General features: G+C 32.6%; 1 protein-coding gene across 2 annotated transcripts; it reads left to right on the top strand.

Moving 5' to 3' along the window:
• The first annotated feature begins 721 nt into the window (after window positions 1-721).
• Window positions 722-22,698, top strand: LOC130662624 (phosphatidylinositol 4-kinase beta-like). Of its 2 annotated transcripts, XM_057461518.1 has the most exons (19): window positions 737-859; window positions 8,201-8,330; window positions 8,496-8,911; window positions 9,272-9,315; window positions 11,816-12,019; window positions 12,361-12,655; window positions 13,385-13,475; window positions 13,622-13,761; window positions 14,616-14,761; window positions 15,220-15,307; window positions 15,572-15,664; window positions 16,098-16,197; window positions 16,563-16,723; window positions 17,251-17,291; window positions 17,497-17,614; window positions 18,012-18,118; window positions 18,530-18,665; window positions 20,156-20,276; window positions 21,143-22,698. In XM_057461518.1, exons 2-19 carry the CDS (start codon window positions 8,249-8,251, stop codon window positions 21,325-21,327), a joined length of 2,568 nt encoding a protein of 855 aa, XP_057317501.1. In that variant the 5' UTR covers window positions 737-859; window positions 8,201-8,248; the 3' UTR covers window positions 21,328-22,698. The 2 variants fall into 2 exon arrangements, with proteins under 2 accessions (XP_057317502.1, XP_057317501.1); XM_057461519.1 differs by lacking the exon at window positions 8,201-8,330 and having other exon boundaries at window positions 722-859.
• The last annotated feature ends 1,240 nt before the right edge of the window (window positions 22,699-23,938 follow it).

Below are 23,938 nucleotides of genomic sequence, written 5' to 3'. Positions count from 1 at the left end.
TCGATATCGCAATTACTTTGATGTGAAAAGAGTGAACGTTGTAAAAAGATAATTAAATTCAAGAAATGTATTTATTGGATTTTATTGAGTGTGAAATATCACGTGAACAAGCGCTTACACTTTGCAATGGATAAGGGTATATGTCGACGAGACTTTTGCACCCACGTAGAATTTATTCTTGGAAAAGATCCCCTAAGATTTAAGAGTTTAGGTTTACAAGAAGGACGAAAATAATAATCCTATCAAAATCGGGTGAACAGTGAAGATAGTTTCGACGCCAATTTCAACGCCAAAACCTCGTGGTAATTAATATAAAATATCCAACAAGCCCTAGGGACGAGGTTGGGACGATCAAATACAATTCGTAGGAGGTGGGTATTATTCTTTTTGGTTACGAATTGTTGTTACGGAAATTTTAAGTTGGTGGTGTTGTCATAGCATTTTTGTTAACATTTTTTAATAAATTAAAGATTTTTTAATAAATATTTTTCCATTTTCTATAGTTCACAAGAATTCGCTTAAAAATGTGAAATTTCCACTAAATATGCCATTTGGACTTTGCTGTATGATAATAGATTATCTTTATGCAATATTCAAAAATTAATTATATTTTTCTAAAACCAGTTGTAAGAAAAATTATCCTGTGTTTCCTGGTTGGTTCGCAAAGTTCCACAAACAAAAACGTAAATGGTCACAGTCGGGCCGCTTCCCGGCGCGTACTTTGACCCAGTGAAAAATTATTGTTGTTTTACCCGAGGCCTGAGGAAAAATGGCGGCTTAGCAATTGGGGGAGCGTAGGGAAGGAAAAAACATAAACTAACAACAAGTATCCAGACCTTTATTCAGTCTTCACGCACAGGTTAGTAATTCAAACTCTGTACGGTTCAATATTTTGTATTTAGAGGAATTGTATAAAACAGAATTAATGTCATTTCAAAGCATGTGCTTTTTACACACACCTTTTTACCACAGCCAAACTCTAGCAAGCACTATTAAAAATAATTTTTGTTGATACAGTCATTAAAATGGGCTGTCTGCTGAAAATATGTTATCTACCTAGCTAGCTTTCTATCTCCCTTTCTATCTCTTCTGTAGGCAGGTATCACAAATATGTAGTGTTAGTCATGAGTCCTAGAATAGGACTCAAATGACTAAAATAGGGCCAACGGGTTACTCGAACACCGAATATTTGTGAAGTCTACCTTACCAGTATGAAAGATCTTTCGTAACCTCCATGGCTAATAAGCCGTACTAATAGTCTATGTGGAGGTTTTGCACAGTGTTTAAAAACATGTTTGGTAAAGTTCACTTTACGATTCAATCACTTTAGTTGATTTAGAACAAAATCCTTTGACGCTGATTTAAATTTAAAGGGTTTTAAAGTCCTTTGTAGGATAAATCTCAGGGCTGGAAATGCAGAGTTGCAGCACTTAACACAACATGTGAAAAGTGCTTGGATAGCTTTCTGAAAGCATCTTTGGTTTTCATTTAGTTACCACACAGCAAATTCTTGCTAAATTTACTTTAAATTAAATACGCACAATGTTTGTTCCAATCATTTTCGTTTTTTGTTACACTTTGTGAAAAGTATTGTCACAGTTATTCATGTGACTTTTGATTTATTTGTTGAGCCATAACCACTATCTTCCCTTTATGCGTTTAAGTATAATAAGGTGCAAGTCTAGGTAAAATAGAGAAATGAAACAGAAAAAAAAAACAGAAATAAAAAATAAAACCCAGAAATATATATAAAATAAGGGCTGCTAAATCCCAAATGAGAATTTCATTAAGGTGGTCTAAGCATTATTGAAACCTAGTCCTTCACAACTTGCATAAAATGGGCTATATGTCCCATATTTTGTGGTGAATATATTTAGCTCATCTAATAAATTGGGAAATTGGGGATAAATTTCTATTAGGAAATAGTCGTTTACGGTTACTGAGAACGCTGGATTAGATTTTTATGAAAGTATATATAGTTCAAAATCTCATAAGATCGACATTGTCATAAAACATTGTCCTTAAAAATTAGAATTTTTTACGTCAGCAATAAAACGATGTGAGATTCATTTCAACTGATTTGCGTCGGCATTGTGTCAGCAATATTTTTTTGTAGTGAAATTGTGCAGCTGGCAATGTCTTTCGTCATTCACCTTTTATTAGGGCTAGACCTCTCATAAATTTGATGCACTGATCTCCTAAGACGATGACAAATGAAAATGGAGTGCAAGTCTTAATGACATACCTTCTGGATGGTGAACTTCGTTAGGTTAATAGTTCACTGCCAACTGGCTTTTTATGTTTCTAGATGAACTTATTAGGTTAGGGCATTAGGTTGTATATCGCAGAAGTCGCCAGTGACATGCTTGGAAAATGCTCCAGTTATATTTAACTTGCATGGGTGCGCACTCTTCTCGCAGTATTCTCTGTGACGATAAAGGTCGGACTGACTTGTGGCATGATTCCAATGGTCTTCTGTCTTTCGCTCGAGTCTCAGTGTAATGCACCAGCCGAGCATAAGAGTGTCAGCATGAAGGAAAGGAGCCGACCTTAATGTTCTCTTTACCTCATGTTCTTCATAATAACACGATCGTTCTTCATAAGCTTTGTGTTTTTGGTGGCGCTTATTTAGTAGATTCTCTTAAAATGTGAAAAAAATATATCGTAGGATCTCTAGAAAATTCTGACAAATAGTCTCTTACGTGAGCGATAAATCGCTCGCGTAAACTTCTTTGCGCGTGTGTGGGTGTGTGCGCGTGCGATCGCACGCGTCTCCTGACCAGGCCTGATCAAATCATGGTTCTGAATTAACTCAAGCAATAAACTATATGTAACCTACAAAAGTTAGAAATCTTATTTCTAAATAGTCCAGTGCAAAGTGGTTTTATGATACTGGGGACAAATTTACTTTGTGCTGATTGTAAAACCACAGAGAAAAATTAATCTGATCAACCAACCTAGTTTTGCTAGCACTTCAGACACAAGCGTAACATATTTTTGGAAATGTCCTAACAATGTTGCTAGTATTGTATACATCGTAGATAGTGCTGACTTCTCCAGTATTTTAAAAACACAGAAATGTTTAAAAAGTAATTTTCACATTTTCTTTGTGTAATGTGTTTGAACCCTACATTAAAGCAGATGACAATAGACATAGCAAAGACACATTAAATAAAAGTTTTGTTCTTTGTAGTAAAGGAAAAATTGAAAACCGAAATAAAAAAAAGCTATGGAACATATGTGCAAAAACCCTTAAGGTAAGATATTTTGCCTACCGAAAGGAAATGACAAGACTATCATTAAAGGATGTGATAACTGGAGATAAGAGTTGTGCACCCTTGGGTTCATGGTGCTAATATTTAAACGCAAATAACACTTTCAAATAATCTTTCTCATACTTAAATGCAGTTTGCACTCTTTACTGTAATATAAACTGTAATATAAGCAAAAGTCTAAAGTTTATCGATTCAATATTTTATTTGTAGCAAAAGGCACAGGAACTTACTTCGCAAAATAACATTGCTGAGTGATTCTAAATTGTATTCATACCTAAAAGAGATCAATCAAAGTAAAAAAGTAGTTATTGAATAATAAAGTCGTCGTTGAAGCACAAAAAATGAATAATTTCATCATTACAAAACATACTGTTCCTTACATACTGTTCCTTAAAGGTTACCTCCTGTGAAAAATCAAGTTGGGCACATATGAAAGATCTTTGAAAGTTCTCTGGAAACCTTTTTATTTTTTTGAAAAATCTTTATCTGTTCTTGAGATATTTGTCTTAAAAGTTGTGCTAATTATGAGAAATTATGACATCATGAGTTTAGCATTGAGCATAATTATGGTAACTAAATTTTGAAATTTATATAAAAGTAAATCTTCTTAGTCCAAATTCTAAAGAACCAATCAAGGATTTTTTAAAAAAATATTCAAATTCCTAGACAACTTTCCATGCTTTTTATATGCAATTAACTTTATTTTTCGCAGGAGGTAACCTTTAAGTATAAATAGCTAAAAAAGATATACCCTTACGTTGGGCAATATTTCAATTAGTACACAGAATTTTTTTTTAATTTTCAATTTTGCTTCCTTTTTTTACTTTTTTGAAATTTGTGTGCACCGAAAACAAATAAACGGAATAAAATTGTTTGATCTCTACAGATCTATGCCTAAAAATCATAAGTATTTTATCCTTTCTGTTTAAAAACATTTGGATGTTTTATACTTATTTGTCATACCCTTTGAAATTATTCATTTGCAGTGAACTCTTTAAAAGCTTTAAAATTATGCTATAAAAGAAACCGAAAGTATAGTGCATTTTCTATTTACATGAATGATAATTGTTGTATATGACATAAACAATTATCAACAAATGATATTTGCATGTAATTTTTAAAAGGGATACAATTTTTGTTAGAGTTTCGTACTGGAATAAATCTAGCAACCTTGAATTGTGTAAAGATTGTTTTCTGGGTTCAGTTTACCCTAGCTGTTGCCCGGACACAGGTCTGCATGTAATTTATAGATTTCAAATTGATAATTTTGTTAATCATTGTGGACTATCTAATTTGGTTATCCTTAGTATTTATATTATTATATACTGCATTGTAAAGCTGTTGGCAGTCTTAATCAAATTTGCCATCCTCAATTTTTCCCCCTTTTTCGCTATTTCTTTCAACACTATTTGATTGATTCTGCTATTTGGCATATATTTTGTAAAAATATTTTTCATTGATTCCATTTTGTACAGGACAGGCTCTGAGGTATTTTTAACAGTAGACTTCATTCTTATTACATCTTTATTTGCTGGTGGATGTCCTCTGATTGGTATGATGGAAGATGTTTCAATGTTATCTTGAATCTTTTGGGCAGATTGTTTTTGTTTTAATATCATGTTATAGTGGAAACGCTAAAAGACCTTTAAAACAACCCTGCATAAGTACATTGTATCCTGTTGATGTTTCTTAAAAGTCGATTTTTTAATAGTAGATTTTGATTTATGGAAGGTAACAACAGTAAAGCAACACATGCAACCATCTCTTAATATCTTTGGAACACATTTTTTAAACATTATTTTTCCCTATGTGGTTGTCATTTTAGTTTGTTTTTTAAAAAATTAAAAACAATAATTTAACCTAAAGGTGGTAAATCAATGAAAAAAATAACATGTTTTACTCTAAGTAAACAATACGTTTATAATTATGATTGTTTTGTATTTTTATTATTTATTTATATTTTCCTTTATCAAAGCACATGCCTTTTTATTTGACTCATTACGTACCACATAGAGTTTATAAAAACTTTAATGTGGTTTTTGAAAAGGGGGTGTTTTCTTTTCTGACTTGCTATAAAAATGTGTAAATGTGATTTCATAGTGGATGTGAAGCAGTTAACATCTAATATGCAACTTGTTTTAACAGTTCTTTATGATGTCTTATAAATAGTAGGCATTTACAGATAAAAGCTGATGTCTTGGCGACTCTATTTTTTAGCCAGTAAACAATTTAAAGTATCTTATGATGCTTTAATTAAGGTATTAATTTTAACAACCTTATTTTAATTGGTAAGTCATTATGGTCCATAGCAACCATAAGGAGGATGTTTTGCGTACTAGACAATTTAGTAAGAATAACTTCACACTTAGGTGTGTGTTTATGAATTAGAATGTGTGAATCTTTATCATGTGTAAAGTAGAAGGGAATGTTGTAATGTTGGCTTAGTATTATGTGATTCTAAAGATTACTAGACATGTTGTTCTTTTTTAGAAATATATCTGATGTGACCTTATAAATACAACCTTATATATTTTTTTGCTCACCCCTTTTTTAAGCTAGTTATATATTTTTTTTCTTAGTTTATTTTGTTTTTTCTTCCACTTTCCTTGACTCGTAAAGTTGACTAACAATCACCAAATGAGTTAAAGTAAACAAACAAGCGAGACAGGCAGTTTACACAATGGGAGTTTTTAGTTAAAGAGTTGCTTGACAGTAAAACAAGTAAAAACAAATATTGACCATGCTGGGACGTCACACTCTTCTGTAATATAATTATGTAAATTGTTGCCAAATGACAATTTATGTCGTTATTGTTTTTTGCTAAAATAGAACAACTTTTAAGTTTATTATAATTCTAAGCTACCCATGCCAAAAAAGATTTTTAATTTAAGAGAAGGGTGTAGGTGTGTTGGCTTTATTTAACCTTTTGAGGCCTGACAAGTATAGACTTTTAGGTGTTTGGTTTTATAAGGAACTTGTAACTGGTGTAGGAGTTGACTTTAGGAAACTGCAAAGTATCTGCAAAACACTTATTTCCTTAGTCATCCTGAATCATTATTAGGAGCTTGGTGTACATAAAGGAAGTCTTTGCTTTTTATATTGGCCACTACAAGACTGCATGTTCATCTGCTAAAGTTGTTTTATTAACTGTTCAACTTTATGATAAAGTTCTACTCAGACATTTTTGATTTTTAAGAGGATTAAATATACTGCCATCCAGGGTTATGTGATTGTTTGACTTATGTGTACTCTGTACTTCAATGTTTTGTGAGTATAAAACCATTTACAATTTTAGAGTTTAAAATTTCCTATCCCTTTTAATCCGAAGAAAAATATTTCCCAACATTTACCTTGTGTAAACACAGTAGATTCTAATTTAGGTGCTATGGCAGAATGTTGAAGATTTAGGTTGTCCTTTTCAGTGTTATTATTCGGCTTTAAAAACACAGACATTTTTAAAAGTTGTGCAGATATCTTCCCCTGTTTATTTTCTGTCAGAAAGTTTTGTTGTCCAGGTATATTTTGCTCAATACTGTTGTTAAATATTTTATTAGATAATTCTTTCAGACTGTATATATTTGGATTAAAAGTAAGGTTTACTTTTCTACTGATTTTGTAATCCACATTTTTATTGGATTATAGGGTTAAACCCAAACTCCTGTATATACATCTTAACATGTTTTATATTTTAACACCTTATAATGTTTAAGACGTTATGTATTAAGATAACAAAGCTTTCATGTGCAAAAATAATAAAAGGGGGCAATTTTGATGAGTTGTTTTTGCCTATCTTCAACATGAAACAGATAGGTGTTATAAACTATATGCAATATCAACAGCATTTCAAGTTGTTTTTTGTTTCTTAATGTTTTTGTTGCGAAAGCCCATTATCATGTTACTGTTTTCTATAGTCATAAAATTATACCCAGTTCAAAGTTCAATTTAAACATAAAAGGGTTACATGTTGAAATTATAATTAATGGGATAATTGCTGTTTTTTGTAAAGATACTTGTATGACAGCTGAAAAAGTAATTGTTTTCTTTTTCTTTTGCATGCATACTTTGTAATGCATAGATTGTACCTTTAGGATTGAAACAGAATTGTAACAAAGAAAGGTGCTTGCTTAACCGATGTTTGCCTGCAATTTTTCTACTGAGACACTGATATTATTATTATTATTATTATTCCGAATGTTTATACAGGATATAGCCACTTCCGTGTAAGAAGCACTGTTATCAATGTGGGTCCTGTGATCAGAATGTATACATTAAGTATACACCGGTAATACCTACCCGATTTCCCTCACATGGCATGGGTTGACCTGTAGCTGTAGTAAAGGCACTTGCTAAACATGCCCGTGCTGTGAACTGAACCACGAACCTTATGATTGCAAAGCGAACTCCATAACCACAAGGCCACGCGCCACATAATATAAGATAATAATTAAGATTGAGATGTAATCTCTATTACTGTTTTTATGGAATTTACTTTTCAAAAGTTTTGAAAAGAAGAATGCTGTGATAGGGTAAGATCTCTGCCATCTGCTAATTCATGTTTTCAACAATTTTACTCCAGTATATTCTCAAATTTGCCTTTTAAATTTTGACTATATATATTGAAAAATATTAAATGTTCGTTCATGCCATTAAAACCTGTGAAGTTAGGTTATATTGCTTCTTCACACTTTCACCTTTGACTTGTAATTGCTTTTCTTTTAATTTGCCACATGTTTCTTTAAGTGTTCTTGTAAATGTGCATGTATTTTCAATGATTCTTGTTTTTTTTTATGATTTAACTTTTTTATATAATTCACTCTTCACGTTATTGAATGATATGATATTGTCTACCAAGGATTTGCATTGTTTATATATAATTCACACTTCATAAAAAAACTTTATAATTTCTATGGCTTTTGTGGATTTAGTTTAAGACAACACAGAAATAAGTTTTGAATAAAATAGATTAATTTGACATGGTTTGTGAGTTACTGATAACAATTCCTGAGGAGAACCACGATGTTTATCAACTCCAGCGCGCTAGTCAATTTGTAAAAGGTAACATTTTGACAGGTATATCTCTTTTTATAGCAGGGGGTAAATATTTCTTTTCATTGTGTAAAGTTGTTAAAGCATTAAAGAAAACAAATTTCCTAATAACTACGAAGCATTTGAACATTTAATTATTTAATCCTGTATTTTTCTACTGTGTTTTTCTTTTAGCTGCAGTTAAAATGACACATCAAGATGCTGCCACATTAAAAGAACAAACTGCCAAGACTTTAATGACGAAAACAGACGTGTGTAAACAAGACATTAAATGTAAAGCCAACAGTGTTGATTCTAAATTAAAGACCTGTAACTGTGGTGTAGTTGCTGATAAACAAGTTAAACCATCATCTAGATTATCAATTAGTTATGCTAAGCTGAAAAAGCGTAAACAAAAAAGTCGGAAAAGTATAGATAAAAAAAATCGTTTACTGTTAGCTAAAACGGAAGATGCATCACTACCACCGAAGCAGGGTTCCTGGTTGTTACGCCTTTTTGAATCAAAACTTTTTGACATGCATATTGCTCTTGCGTATCTTTTAAATTCCAAAGAAAATGGTGTGTTGGCGTATTTAGGAAATAAACTCTTTGTAAGTCATTATTGTTTTTGTTACTTTATGATTTACAAAAAAAAAAAGAGCAAATAATGTTTGTTGAGGTAGAAGGGTGTCCTAAACAGGAAAGAGGTTACATTAAGTTACTCAGACGTTTATATCATTCATATGTTATATAAATCATGCATATCATATATCATGCATTTAATTTAGGATGTCTTTTTTCTCAAGCATCTTATTTCATGCACTTTCAAGTTGCCTTTTTTCAAATTGGAGGTTTGGGAATAATGACAAATATTTGATTCATTGAAACATAGATGTGCAGAAAAAAAAAGAATTAAGGTATGTATCAATTAATATACAGATGTTTTACAACATACAATTTCTTTTTAATAGAGTTTTGCAGACCAAGACGTAGATATGTATTTGCCAGAACTTCTGTAAGTATAGGAATGAAGTTTTGTTTTTATTATTTTGTGTTCCATTCCATTGAATATTCAGAATAACTCACAGTTCTATGAGCTCCAACTTTTTACAATCTTGTTATTTTTCATTAGCTTCTGTTTTTAAATGAGCCTTGGGTTAACCCTGTTAAAACAGTGTGCAGAGTTTTTTTGTTAATTCATATTTTTTTAACAACAGCCTTTTGTTTTCTTTAAAAGATCTTTGTTAGCATCTCCTACTGCATCGAATGGTTCATCAAGCATGTCTGAAAATTTTAAAGTAAAAGGAGAATTCTATGAAAAGTTAAAGCTTGTGCAGTGTAGCATAATGAAGATCTTCTTAAATTTCCACATAATGCATTATCTTTGTTGCTTTTACTGTTTCTCTTTATTAGTTACATCATTCCTTTCTGTACAATTTCGCAAGCCTGTAGACTTAAACTATATTTGGCAGAACTAATTAATTATACATGATTTTAATTTAAAGTGGAATTGTTGAGACTGAATATTCTTGGTGAAAGTATTTTACCTATATTATTGTGACAAGTTTGTTATAACATGGATATATAGTCTGAAAAGAACCTTTCGTAACTAATTATGTAAAAAAAAAAAAAATTCCTGCTTCTTAAATGGGTTGCTGCCACCTTAAAATAAGCAATGATCATAAATTTAAGACAAAATATTTATCTGAAATATGCCTTTTCGTGGAGGGGCTTTTAAGGAATAAAAATGTTGAACTTATGTTGTTGGACTTACAAAATTAAATTTTTGAAACTCATTTTTCATTTTTTAAGATATTCCTGTTTAAAGCTTTACCTCTTGCGAAAAATTTGTTTAAATTTACTTATTTATTATTTTCGTATATGGAATGGGTAAATCATCTTAACATTTGCTAGTAAGAATAAAATAAAGTTTTGAAAATTACCTTCCACAAACTGCTTCTTGTCGTGCATAAATTTTAATAGCCCAGGTTACTCTGACATCATGAACTAGCTTTGAATGTGAGCATCCTGAGGACTATCTTTATGCAGCATTTAATTTTCATTTTATAGTGTATGTTAACCCTTTTTCCAGAAGATAAAAGGTTACCAAAAAGTTAAAGCATGCGTGGAGTTGAACTACAAAAAAAGGGATTTTTAATTTTTTACCATAGTTACCCTTCTGTAAAGCAGGGAAGTTCTAATGGAAAGTGGTGTTGTAACTAGCTAGGTAGTACATTTCCATTACAGAGCTTCCACTAAATAAAGTGGTAAAAATGACTATTTGCAATTTTTTGGTAGAAGAGCTTGTGAGGTAAAAAATACAGAAAAATATTTTGTACACCTGGGGTACTGGAATCAAAGACACTAAAATATGTGTTCAAATGTAACTGGAAATGAAGATGGAAGTAATCAATATAATAAAAATACAGCTTCTTCCCATGGAAATCTTGTAGACCCTGAAAAATGTTCTCTAAATGTTTATAATAAATACAGAATTGTTGGTTTATTATAAAAAGGAAAAAAGAGATTGAAAAAGGAATATGACCTGCTGAAATATTGTGGACAAGGTTGATTATTTTTGTCTGAGGCAAGAATACTCATAGGACAGTTTGATAGTTGTTTCTCAGTTTGATCTTTCAACAGGAGCCACAAAAAAGGTTTCCCTGGATTCTCTCCAGATTGTGTTTGTTTTTCTGAATTTAAGACAGGAAAGTAGGTGGCTTTTATAATGTCTTTTATAAAATGATAAGACTTACTTTCTATACTTAGAAATATATTTTCCTTCCAAACTTTTTATCATTTCCTTCCAAACTTTTTATCACATGTGTACCCTATTGACAAAATATCGAAAACATATTTTGTAAAAATAATTATAATAGAAATTTAATTTAAATAAACAGGATTTACTTGTTTTTTCTCAAAATAGCCAATAGAGTCAACAGTAACATTTTTTCTTACTTGGAAAACTGAACTGCGCTGCCTTGAAATTAAGGAAATATTTTAAAGAGAGTAAGTTCATGATGTCACACCTGTGTTTTAAGCATAAACAATTAGCAGGCAAGTGAGGCAGAAGAGTTAAAAATTTGGTTTTGTTTGATAATTCATGTAACAAATTTTGCAAAGCAAACATAGGTTTTCACAGGAGCTAGATTTTTAGATTAATTCTGCACAACTTACAACAGATTTACCTGTGAATATGCATTCAAACTTTGCAAATGTATCATAGAAATACAATGCATAACCCTAAAAAATCTTGCACTAGTTCACTTCCTTTACCCTTAAATTTTTGCTTACCTTGCAATATCCAATAATTTTATATGCTTCTAAAATTTAATAAGCTTGTCTGCAGAATTGCACTACAAACCAAAAGTGAAATGACAGGGCAATGAGCAAAGTTTTTAAGTGTCAGGAATAAGTAAACTATGCATTGTTGTTTTTTCCACACATTGTTTTAATACACCATTAAGCATACCACCTGTTCTCCTGTAAATCCTTTTATTATCTTTCCATTTTAGAAATATGTATCTGCATATGGAGGAATTATCAGATATCATTCATCCATACTTAGCTTTACGGGCAAAAAATCACACGGTGTTCAGCCTACGAGCTGCATGGATTCTTGAATCTGAAATCAAAAGTGGTGAACTATGTCAAGAAGTAATTAAAACTGCACGAAAGTTGTTACAAATTATATCTGAAGAACAAACTAAAATTCATAGGTAGGAAAAATTGCCGAACAGCTTACTTGTTGTGTATCATCTAATACACATTTGCAGTACTTTTCATGTTTACCTGGGGCTGAGACCCTCGTACTTAGAAAGAATAATGTAGTCCAGCAGCCAGATAAAGATCTCTCAGGTTTCCATGTTGATATTATTCAGTGACTTTGTGACATCTTTTTGACATATAATGAGGCTACTCTTTAAGTTTTATAAACTTTTCCAGGGCTATTGTACTGATTTTTCTATTCAAAAAAAATATTGAATATTCTAAGTAAAGTGCTGTTGTTCCAATAAATTCTCACAATTTGACCTCCACCTCTTTTTTAAAAAATTTACAGACCTCAGCTAATCACGATGTCACCTGCCAAGAAATCCCACAAGCGTTCGAAATCTGACGCTATTATTGGAACTATCACAGATAAAGCCTCTTTTTTATATTCATCAACAACACACAGTTATTCAACAGAAAATATAGATCAAGATCATTTACAACATGGTTTAGCATTTGGTAAATGTCCGCAGCACCTCTTAACAAATAGCACAGCTGAGAATCCTGTCAAAATAGCAGCATCGTCTTGTAACTTAAAAGAGTTGGAAACAAAAGAAGATATTAATCAATGCTGTTGCTGGCAGGTAAATTATGGTTCATATTTTGTCATTTAGTTGTTTTTTGTCTATAATGATACTTGTATCTTGTGTGTGTGCAACGTATTTTGACAAAAACAAAGTTTTGCCATACTATGTTGAAGATGTACAAAAAATTGAAATATGTTGGAAATGTTTATGAAAAGTGAATTCCCATGGATATATACAAGAAAGTTTGTACAACAAAAATAATTATGCAACACAATTTTGCCTCTTTTTAGGGCTGAAAAAGGCCCACAAGACAATTCTTTAAAAATATCTTTAATCTGCATTGCAGTTTAAAAAACTACACTCATTATTTTTCATAACCATAAAGCTTATAAGCATACTTAAGCTCACGTGCTTAAAAATATAAGCATATACTAAGCATATTTCTCAGCCTCCGAATTTTTTTCCCTCACTTCCATTTCCTTCCAAATCAAGTGTAAAAAATAGTATCACACAAAGGACGAGGTTAAGTGATAGGAAACAGCATTTTTGCATGAAATCTTTTGAACTAAACTATGTACAAATAAATGGAACAAAATGTTTAACTCAGTCCAGGAGCTAGCAAGACAGGTAAGCATACCTTAAGCATAAATTCAGGCTCAAATTGGGAAAATCTTAAGCATATTGAGCTTAAGCCCAATTTACCTGTATGCTTATAAAAAATAATGAGTGTACTTTGATCCATGTAGTATTTAGGAGGTCTACTTACAAGTTTATTATCACATTTAGGTGCCACTGTACGTGGCAGAGCGTGAATTCATTAATGCATTACAATCAATTGGACAACGTTTACGAGGTTTACCAACCAAGCAAGAAAAAGGTTATTAGAAATTTATATTATTTTAATAGACTAAAATAAAATTCTTATATGTTTATCCAAGTGCAGTATTTTTGCTTGTTTAAAAGATTGTTTTGGTGCATAGAGAATGAAACTCCAAAGTTATATTATATAATTGATTTTTTTAGTTCAACGGTTATGTGCTGAACTGTCCCTTCTTAATCTAAACCTGCCAGCAAAAGTCTTTGTGCCTTTCGACGATGTCTTTCCACACCATATAGTTCGTATACCACACAATGCTGCAGTTGTTCTCAATTCAAAAGATAAAGTATGTAGATTTTCTTGATTTTTAATCTTTACAATAATAATAACAATACTAGTCGTTAGCCCATGGAAAAATCCACGGGTTCGCCCGTCGCAGCTAAGCTATCATTTTGCGTGACAGACGGACGGATGGACGGACGGACAGACGTATACGGGCATTATAATGTAGATTTTCCAATATTTTGCAAAATGGCTGCCAAACAGCTGAAAATTGCCACAGAATTTTTAACGGGATAACAACTGCAACCGTGGCCAAAATGAAACAAAAGCGAGTTTTCGTCAGTTTTCAAACAGCTAATTAGCTAGGCCAAATAGAGAGCATTTAAAAGTTGCTAGTAGCATTCTCTAGTGTATCCACACAATGAAAAAATTCACATCTAGTCGACGAAGATCGCTCTGAACATCAATCTTTGACAAGTTCAGAATGCGCGACTCTAATAAAGAAACAACCAATGTAATCACTTGTGGTGACAAAATCCAAAATTAGCACACCCACACAACGTCTTGTGTCATTATGTTTTGTCCATGATTGTTGTTGGTAATAAAATAGTGTTGTATATCAATACTGACAAATTACGTCCAGGGGCGTGTTCGAATGAATTTTTAGAACTAGTCGTTAGCCTGTGGAAAAATCCACGGGTTCGTCCGTCCTTTTTATACCGCATTGCATGCGTCTCGCTACTTGCGCAGCTAAGCTACCATTTTACGTGACAGACAGACAGACGGACGGACGGATGGACGTATACGGGTATTATAATATAGATATGAAAATACACTAATACCAATGTCAATTGGCAGTGTGAATACTATACCCCCTGTGTGAATTTGTATTTTTACTTTCCTTATGTTTATGTTTAGGCTCCATATATAATATACATTGAAGTACTTGCACATGACGTCAGTGAAGAGCAACAATTGCAAGCTCAATGTCATGAAAATCTGCTAGCTGACCACGACTCCTTCATGACTGAAAATTTGTTTCCTCAGTTGCTGCAACACAACAAGTATGTGTGAATTGCTAAAACTAAATTGACATGATCAGATTGTCCAAAAGTTTTTTTTACTTGTCAGTCTTGATAACCTTATAGTCAAGAAATGCTTAACACATTGGAAGAAAGTTTATTGCAGACAATGAAAGAAAAAAAGGAATCTCTATAAGAATTCGCAAAAAAAATAAGTTCACACACATCTAACTTTAAGAAAAAGATAACTGTAGTACTGCAATGACACTTTAGACATCTTAATCATTTAATGTTTAGAAAAAAGAAAATTTAAACTACAAAAACAGCCATTCTTTAATATATATATAAGCATGAACTATCTTCATTAAGATAGTTAAAATAAGTTTATTTAAAAAATTCCAGTCAATCCAGACTGCTTTGATAATTGGTTATGAAATTTTGAATTTCTTGTCCTATTTTATCACTTAGCTTATCAGTTTGTTGCACTTTATATTCCATAGTTCTGATGACAATCTTCCTGCTTTTGATTTAAATAACTTTGGTCCATCATCACCAGAAAGTAGCGAATACGAAGGAACAACATCTTCAGTAAGCATTTTTTCTACACTGAACGCTTATTCAAGTCGTGCTGTAATAATAATTTACAGTACAACTTTGTGAATAAAGCTTATTGTATTCTATATAAGTCTGGTTACCACACTTTACGCCAAAGTGACAAACAAATCACTGGGCTATCACTAAAATTTCAAGGCGTATAGAACAAGAAACACTAGCGAAAATGATTTGTATTCTGGATAAGTATATTGTATAAGATCTACTGGAGATGTGTAAGATTTTTCATTGCTGTTATAGATGGGCGGTGATGTGGATGATCTTAGTGAATCGCAATCAACCACCACAGGAAGTAGCGAGCTTCATTCAGAAGAGATTGATTTGGAAGAAAAGGTAAATACATTTATTCACTTATATATTTATTCCCTCCATTCCTTATTCGTTACTTCGTTACTTCATCCTTGTATTTATCCTTTACTCATTCATTTATTTACTCATTCATTTATTTATTCATTCACTCTCGTTTATTCATTCACTCATTCGTTTATTCATTCACTCATTAACTCATTTATTCATTCATTCATTCATTCATTCATTCATTTATTCATTCTTTTACTCCTTTATCCATTCATTTACTCTTTCATTTATTTATTCACTCATCGATTTTATGTCTTTTGTTTGTCTTTTGTTTGTTTGTTGTTGTTTTTCTTCTTTTGTTCGTTTGAAGTGTTGTTTTCATGTTTTTGTAGGAATTGTATCATTTTTTGTATTTTTTCAAACACATTTTCACAATTGATTTTACGGCATTGTTCTTTTTTTGGTCTAGGAAATATACATATCGGCCATAGATGTACGTAAAAGATTAAGTGACTCACTTGCTGCTCCCAAAGCTCTCTTCATGGTAAGAGACCCAGATGATCCTTCTGGTAAGTCAATGATTTTTTTATTGTAAAAGTGACAAAAAGGAAGATCTAACATTTTTCACTCCTCGCTACCCGGTAGCATAACAGAAATATGGACTGTTAGAAAAGCAGAGTTTCGGTTATATGGAATTTTCAGCGATGTTCGCATTTATTGGGAAAAGTCATAGAAAATGTTTTTTTATGACAAGTGTTTTGCAGACTATTAGTGTTTTAGAGATTCAGCAATTCCTTATAGCCTAGTTATGTAATCAGGCTCTTGAATTTACAAGCCGGTATGTGCAGGAGTTTTATGGTATTCTACCCTTCAGCTCAATTATGCACTGTCTATACAGTAAAGTTGCATTAAATACGAAATTTTATTTTAATAGCCGCCGCATTAAAAGAGCCTTGGCACGAGAAAGTACAGCGAATTCGCCGCATGTCACCATATGGTAATTTGCCGAATTGGAGACTAATTCCAGCTATTGTGAAAACTGGAGATGACTTGAGACAAGAATGTTTGGCTTACCAATTACTTAGACAATTCAAAGTAAGTTTGGTTGGGAAATAAATTGTTGATAACGCATCTCAGTACTTCTGTATATGAAGTATTAACAAGGATGTGTGACAAAATCAAGCAGAAATAACGTAAAATAAGATTGTATATGATTACATGGTGTAATGAAAAAAGCGTAAATATTCTTGCTAAACTGAATTTTTATTATCGTGAAGCTGCAGTCACTAAAAGTTTATTTGTAGCAAACAGGACTGTGTCGAGATTTTACGTAATGAATTACTTTGTGCTCTCATTGTGTTTTTTCATAATAGCGGATAAGGACTGTCTTCCTGGTTAATTTTTTAGAAAAACAATGAATTTTATTTGCTGAGGAAAATGTCAAATGCGTCGCAATTGCGGCATGGCAAAAATATGTTAGCCACGATTTTTATAAACTTTTATAAACAAGATATTTTTTAAAAGGGGGTTATACAAATTCATTGTTGTATCGGTTTATCTGACTGTTCGTAATGTGAAAAAAAAATCCTGTACATTGTTAATTCTGTTGCATTTTTTTGTAGAATATATTTGAAGAAGAAAGAGTACCGTTATGGATAAAACCGTAAGTACTATACACCTTTGTAATGCGAGTTAAAGGTTTTTTTGGGAGGAGGGAGTGGGCGGGGAGGGGGGGGCGGGAGGGGGTGGAGAAAAATAAGAAATAGCTCTTGGACTTGCTGTGTGAGTTAATAGAGATTAAAGTTGCATAAACTTGTTGTTTTACACTGTTTCGCTTGTTCCAAATCTTATGTTCTGTTTTTGTTTAGGTTTGCTGTTATGGTTACGTCTGGCGGTGGTGGTCTTATCGAGCCTATTGTCAACGCTGTCTCCCTGCACCAGATAAAAAAACAAAGTAAAATGTCACTCAGAGATTATTTTATTAATGTAAGTTTGGAGTTGCGCTAGAGACGTATTTGTTTATTCCGCGTATTTCCTTGTTGGTTGCACCGTTTCTTAACTTTATTAAATACCCCCATATAGAAGCTGTTGTTTTGTTATTTATTTAAATTCCGGTCGAAAAAACAAAAAAAAAATTGTAAGAATTGCGTTGGCGTTGGCCTTATTCAAATTTTTTATTAGTCTGGTATTGGAAATAACCAGTCAATATTTATAAGCAAATTTTGACCAGCGAATTTACATTGAATAAATCTACGCACACTTTCTTACTGACCAGAAGGGTATGCAATGCCTCTTTTTGATCTACCTTTAAAAATATGTGGAGGCTTTGGTAGCTTATAATTATCTTGGATGAGATAGTTTAATAACCTTTATTTTCTTGTAGGAGTTTGGTGAGCCTACTACGGAAGAATTCTTGACTGCTCAACGCAACTTTGTTGAAAGTTGTGCTGGCTACTGTTTAGTTTGTTACGTCATGCAAGTCAAAGACAGGTATGTATGAGGTAACGTTGTCGCGACATAAAATTCCAAAACAAACTTGTTTCGAACCTGATTTTGGTTCTAGATTTAATTTTTAGGCTTTAATAACAGTTCTACGACACGTATTAATATGTAAAACTAGTCGGTGACCCGTGGAAAAATCCACGGGTTCGCCCGTCTTTTTTTACCGTATTGCTTCTCGCTACTTGCGATAGCTTTTTGCGTGACAGACAAGAGTCTTTGCTTTCGGCCTATTAAGGAAATCTATTATGATCAAGTACTTTTTGGTGACATGTACCGTGATAAAATTTAGTAGTCTGTCTTGTGTTAAACCTACTTTACTTCAATTTCGAGCTTGTCTGTTGACCTGTTTTTGGGATAGTTTATTGTTTTAAAATTTAATTCCGTATGTTTTGTTCCTAGACATAACAACAACATACTAGTGGATGCAGAAGGCCATCTTATCCATATCGATTTCGGCTTCATTCTCTCAAACTCGCCGGGGAAGAATTTAGGCTTTGAAGCTTCTCCGTTCAAGCTAACTGATGAACTCGTCGAGGTAATGTTTCGCTAATTGATTTGGATGTAAGATAGCAAACCTTTTGTAAAATTATAGTGTGGTGTATTTAAGTAAAAGGGGTTTTGTTTTTTCTCACGGGGTTTTAGATACTACTGGTTGTTGAAATTAATTTTATTGTGTTTAAACTCACCTGACACACCTTAAAGGGATCCCAAGGATAAGACGATTTTCGACTTATATTATAGAGCTTAAAAAGTTGATCAACAAGTCTTTTTAAATTTTTTAAAAAGGCTTTTCTGTTCTCAAGATATTCACATTTGAAGAATTTCAGATTTAATTATGCTGTATAAATCAAGATGTCATATTTAAGTAATAGCAAATTCTGATCTTTTCTGTCATCATTAATTTTGCACCTGTTAATGGATGTGTATTCAAACTTTATCAATGCATAGATATTATAAAGGTGAATTAATTTACATATTTTTATTTGCCAAAATGACACTCGGTCCAGGTTTCTTAATTTTTTGCTGACGACCCCATAACTTGGGATCTGCATGTCGTTTTGCAAACAAGTTGTGTGAGTAAATATGTAGGGCTTATACAAGCTTACACAAAAAATTTTAATTGCAAACCAAATTATTAGTTATTGGGTCATTGGAAAAAATTTAAGAAGTCTGACCAACTTTTTAAGCTTTAGGTCCAACATCATTGGATTCCCTTCCCGTTTCGCATTGTTTCTGTACTAAATTTTGCACATTAACGAACCTTTTTTTGTGCAATCGCGCGAAAGTGATGCGATAAGGTAAATAGTGAAGAACAAAATTAAAAGACAAATGGAATTTTTTGAGAAGTACTGCAATGTTTCTGAAACAGAATTATGTTAAAAATACGTTCTTTTGCGAATATGTATTTTTATTTCCGTTTAAAACACAACCAAACCGCTTACATGTTTTTTTTTATTAGCATATGAATTTTTGAAATCAGTTTTTCAGTTTTTTTCTTAAAACACAAACAGACAAAAATGAATATTTATCATAGCACGTCCGTATTTCATTCTCAGCAGAGAATGCTTTACCCCGATCAGACCTCTGTTCATGACGGGCGAGTATAATTCGTGTAAGTCATATTGTGGAAGAACTACTTTGTTCATCACTAACATAATGAGAGCCGCAGACGAACCCACTACACAGTTCTGGGACCGCGGATCGAATCCCGCTCACTGCCAGGCAGTATGTTAGTGATGAACAAAGTAGTTATTTCACAATAAGACAAAAATGACTAAAGCAATCAACAAGGGCTCACATTTATGTTTGTAATATGTTTATTTTTTCTCTAAGCCCTGAGCCTAAATATGCTTATAAACGTTATGCTTTTAAAAAAAACACCATGTATTTGACGTTTTTGACTAGGGGTTTAATCGAGTGGGGTCTTATTGCGCTTCTTCCAAGGTCCACGTTTTATAACACTGACACCCCGTCACTACAGCGGTTTGGTTTTATTTATATTTCCTATTCATTAACTCTGTATAGGTGATGGACGGTGCGGATAGTGATATGTATAATTACTTCAAAATTCTCATCTTGCAAGGATTTGTCGCTGCTCGCAAAAACATGGATAAAGTTCTACAGATTGTTGAAATCATGAAGACAGGTATGTAAAGGAGGTAGGGAGGGGCGTGGAGGGCGCTTATTGCTAGATGAGGCGTTTGTAAATAGTAAAGAATAGTTCAGTTGTTTTACCTTTGGCATCCAGGCGTAACTGTAGACTTTTGATCTAATGTTTTTAATTAATAAACTCTCGTTTGCTACCAAAATTTTTCGTCTTTTCAAATTTCTTTGTCTGGGTAGTTAAAAACAGATTTAATAGAATTAAAATTAATTTCATTACAATTTATCAATTTAGATGACCATTTATTTGGCTGTGATGCAAAATGACGTAACACAGTAATTTTTGTGAACTGGAATTTTTTGTTTCAAAATTGTGGGAAATTTTTTTAGATGGTTGATTTTGCAGTGACTTAGGCTTCATAGCGTAATCTGTACTTTATGCAGTGATTTTTAATAGTTCACTAAATTCCAATGAAATCCTTTTATCAGGGAAATTCAAGTCAGATTTTTAATGAAACTTTTTTAGCCGCAACTTTCTGCTTTTAATATCTGGGCGTGCCCATTAGAATTCTTTTTGTGCTTCCAAGCCTTTTTGGTGTTTTTAACAACCAATCAAAATTTCGAAATCGCTGCCGTTATTGGTATTATCAAGCGCCGTTATCCATAGGTGGCGAATTACGGCCGAGAATTCTATAATGGAAATCGGCCTTAAGTCTTGAAAGGTTCATCTTTTCGTGTTATTAAACAAACGCGTTTAAGTTCCACTAAAAAAATCTTAGGAGATGTACTAATTCGAGTCGAGAAGCGTACTATGAACAGTGTGTAGAAGTCATGAAATTCAAAAAAAGGTCTATATTTGTTTAGCAGGAAGTTGTATTTGTAAGGTATATCGTTTTTTTTTTTTTGTAGGATCGCAGTTACCGTGTTTCACACAGGGCGTGTCCACAGTCGAGACGATGCGTGAACGTTTTCACATGAATTTAACAGAAGAACAGTTAGCGAGACACGTTGTGAAACTTATAGACGATAGTGTTCAGTCACTGACAACAAGACTCTACGACACTTTTCAATATTTCACTAACGGAATACTGTAGCAAGAAAATAGGAGAATATTTTATAATTCAAATGAGAGAAGTCTCGCCCAGTCAAGCTTAACATCAAAGAATTAATAGTCGGCTTGTTGGGTGCAACGGGATAATGTCTTATTTTGCGTTTTTAAATTTGAGCGGAACGTTTATTTCACGATAAACCGAGCGGCTTTAACCGTAACCAAAGGTTTTCAGTTCTTTTACAATAAACCTTCTCACTTGAAGACTGCACTGAACGTTGTAAATCATTTGGATCGTAGTAGCATACATGATAAGTCAACTATTCAAATTTATGCAACATCAAGGCCCTGCCATCGCTACTAAGTTTTACGACGAAATTTAAAAGCGTTCTGCGATTTCGTGACAGCCGATAAATTTTTAGTTAATTTTTTTAAATTTATCTCAGTTTAAAGAGCCTACGAATAATCTCCAATCTTTGCGTACTTTATCTGAGAGCATATGAGAATATAAGTGCATTTCAGCACTTGTAAACTTTTAGCCGACTTCGTTATTTGTGTAAGCCATTAAAATGGAGAGTCATGCACTGACTTCGTAGTCTCTTTAAGTTTAATAATCATTTTACGTTGATATAATTTAATATGTTACACCATTATTATTTATACAGTTTTATATTGAATTTTTTTCGTTCTCTTTTAATACGTCATTTATCCGGGTTTTTTTTCTTTATCGAGTTTATTGAGCAGTTTAACTAAGAATGTTATTTTAATGTGTTAAAGGGTGCCACATTTTTAGTTTTCAGTGTGAAACAATCCAACGTTTTTTCATGCTTGTAAGTGCGATTTTCCTACGTTCTTTTGCTTTCAACCGCTGTCAAACACACAATATCTTCGGTACTGCTAGTTCATGTTTTACATTCAAATGCGTGAAATGTTTTATGTGCGTATTAGGTTGTGCAAGTTCTTGATGTATTCTTGTTTTTATTCAATGAAATAATTATGAAAAACGTAGGGTATTTTCTAAATAAATGAATGAATTTAGTGAAATGGCTTTAAATAAAGTTTTTTTGTATTGTTTGACAATTCCCCAGAACATTACCCCTCACCTCCCTTTTCCGCAACAGGTATTTCAACATTCGTTCAATAAGCTGTTAGCAGAAAAAAGTAAAAACTTCTTCATCGTACTGCATCAGTATGTTTCATAGACGCAGTCAATAGAGCAACTCGGTTCCAGGGCCTGTAGCGTTTTTGATATAAGGATAAAACGCAACAGGACCTGGGATCCCGGTTGTCAATAGAGCACCAGTCGTACAGACCTTTGTGAAGCACCGATGTGTTTTTTTCGTTAGAAATTTAAATAAAGCTGTTATTTCCTAAAAGGGTGTGTAATAGAATATGAATATGTACTGCGATTGTAAGAGTTTGTTGATTTTTTTCTTAGTTTTCCTAACTTCTCGTTACAAAGGAAATTAAATTTCGCGAGAAATCGTTTTTTGAAAAAAATAATTTTCGCGAAGTTGCAAGATGTTATATTTCGCGAGAATTGAATTTTGTGAAAAAAGGTATTTAGTATTTTTTTTTCTCAAAATGGTTTTACAAATAGCGATTTACATAATAATATCCTCGGTAACTATTTGCGCTTTTTTTCTTTAAAGGCTCGCGAAATTCGGAAAAACTAACATCCGCAAAAGTGATTGTTTTTATTAAATTTCTTTTAATGACTTCACTTTTCTCCTTGTCCCGTTATATTTTCCCAAGTAATATATCTTCAAACAGTTAGCGCTGTGTTCCACATATATCCTCTTCTGTCTGATTAAGAAGTCTGTTATTGTTGTTGCTGTTGTTGTTGTTGTCCTTAAACTTAGGTCAACAAAGCAAAGAGAGTTCTATCTTTCAGATGCAATGGACATAATTAAATTATTTTGTTGGATTTTTGTCACGTTCTTTAGGTTTTGGACACAAAACCTTCATATACCACCCACGACCCAATTTCCATCACGTGTGTCACCAACAAGCAGATAGGCAATGACAAAAGAACAATGGTTTGATTATTTTTGTGTAGTTTTAAAACTGTGAAAGTACTCATCAAACTTTCGTAATCTACCCGTAAAACAAACAGAAACCATCGAACAGACAATCTGTATGACGTCAGCAGCTCATTAGTGACACACTAATACTTTGAAATTTGAGTGGTTTTATCATAGATATGAGTTCGGTATATGACTTTTAGACTGGTCTTGTGGTGAGGCTACGATGAACTTGAACAAATTGGATGCTAAACCATAATCTGTACAAAGCTCAATGACGTCAATAAAAAACCATCCATCCTTTAGACAAGGACATTATGACTGGTTGTTCTGGTGACATAACTAAACAAGAAAAGTTAATGTGTGAAAATTACTTGCTTGTGTTATTCCACCATAGATGCCGCTAAGGGGAATTTTGTGGTATTTTAAGGTATTGCTGTAAATTGACTTTTTCAGAATTCTTTGTCTCCTTTTGTTAGTTCTTAGAAAAAGAACTTTGAAGTGTTACATAAGAAAATCCTCCTGTCTTTATGTCGCGGGTCCTCATTTAAACCTAAGACCAGCTTATAGTCGATCATATTAAGCACCAATAAAATGAAATGGTTTGAAGACATTTTTCGCTAAAAGCGGCAT

The sequence above is a fragment of the Hydractinia symbiolongicarpus genome, chromosome 10 (assembly GCF_029227915.1).
Source record: "Hydractinia symbiolongicarpus strain clone_291-10 chromosome 10, HSymV2.1, whole genome shotgun sequence".
Lineage (NCBI taxonomy): Eukaryota > Metazoa > Cnidaria > Hydrozoa > Anthoathecata > Hydractiniidae > Hydractinia > Hydractinia symbiolongicarpus.
The sequence above is the reverse complement of the archived record's forward strand: the minus strand, read 5'-3'. Positions and strand labels throughout refer to the sequence as shown.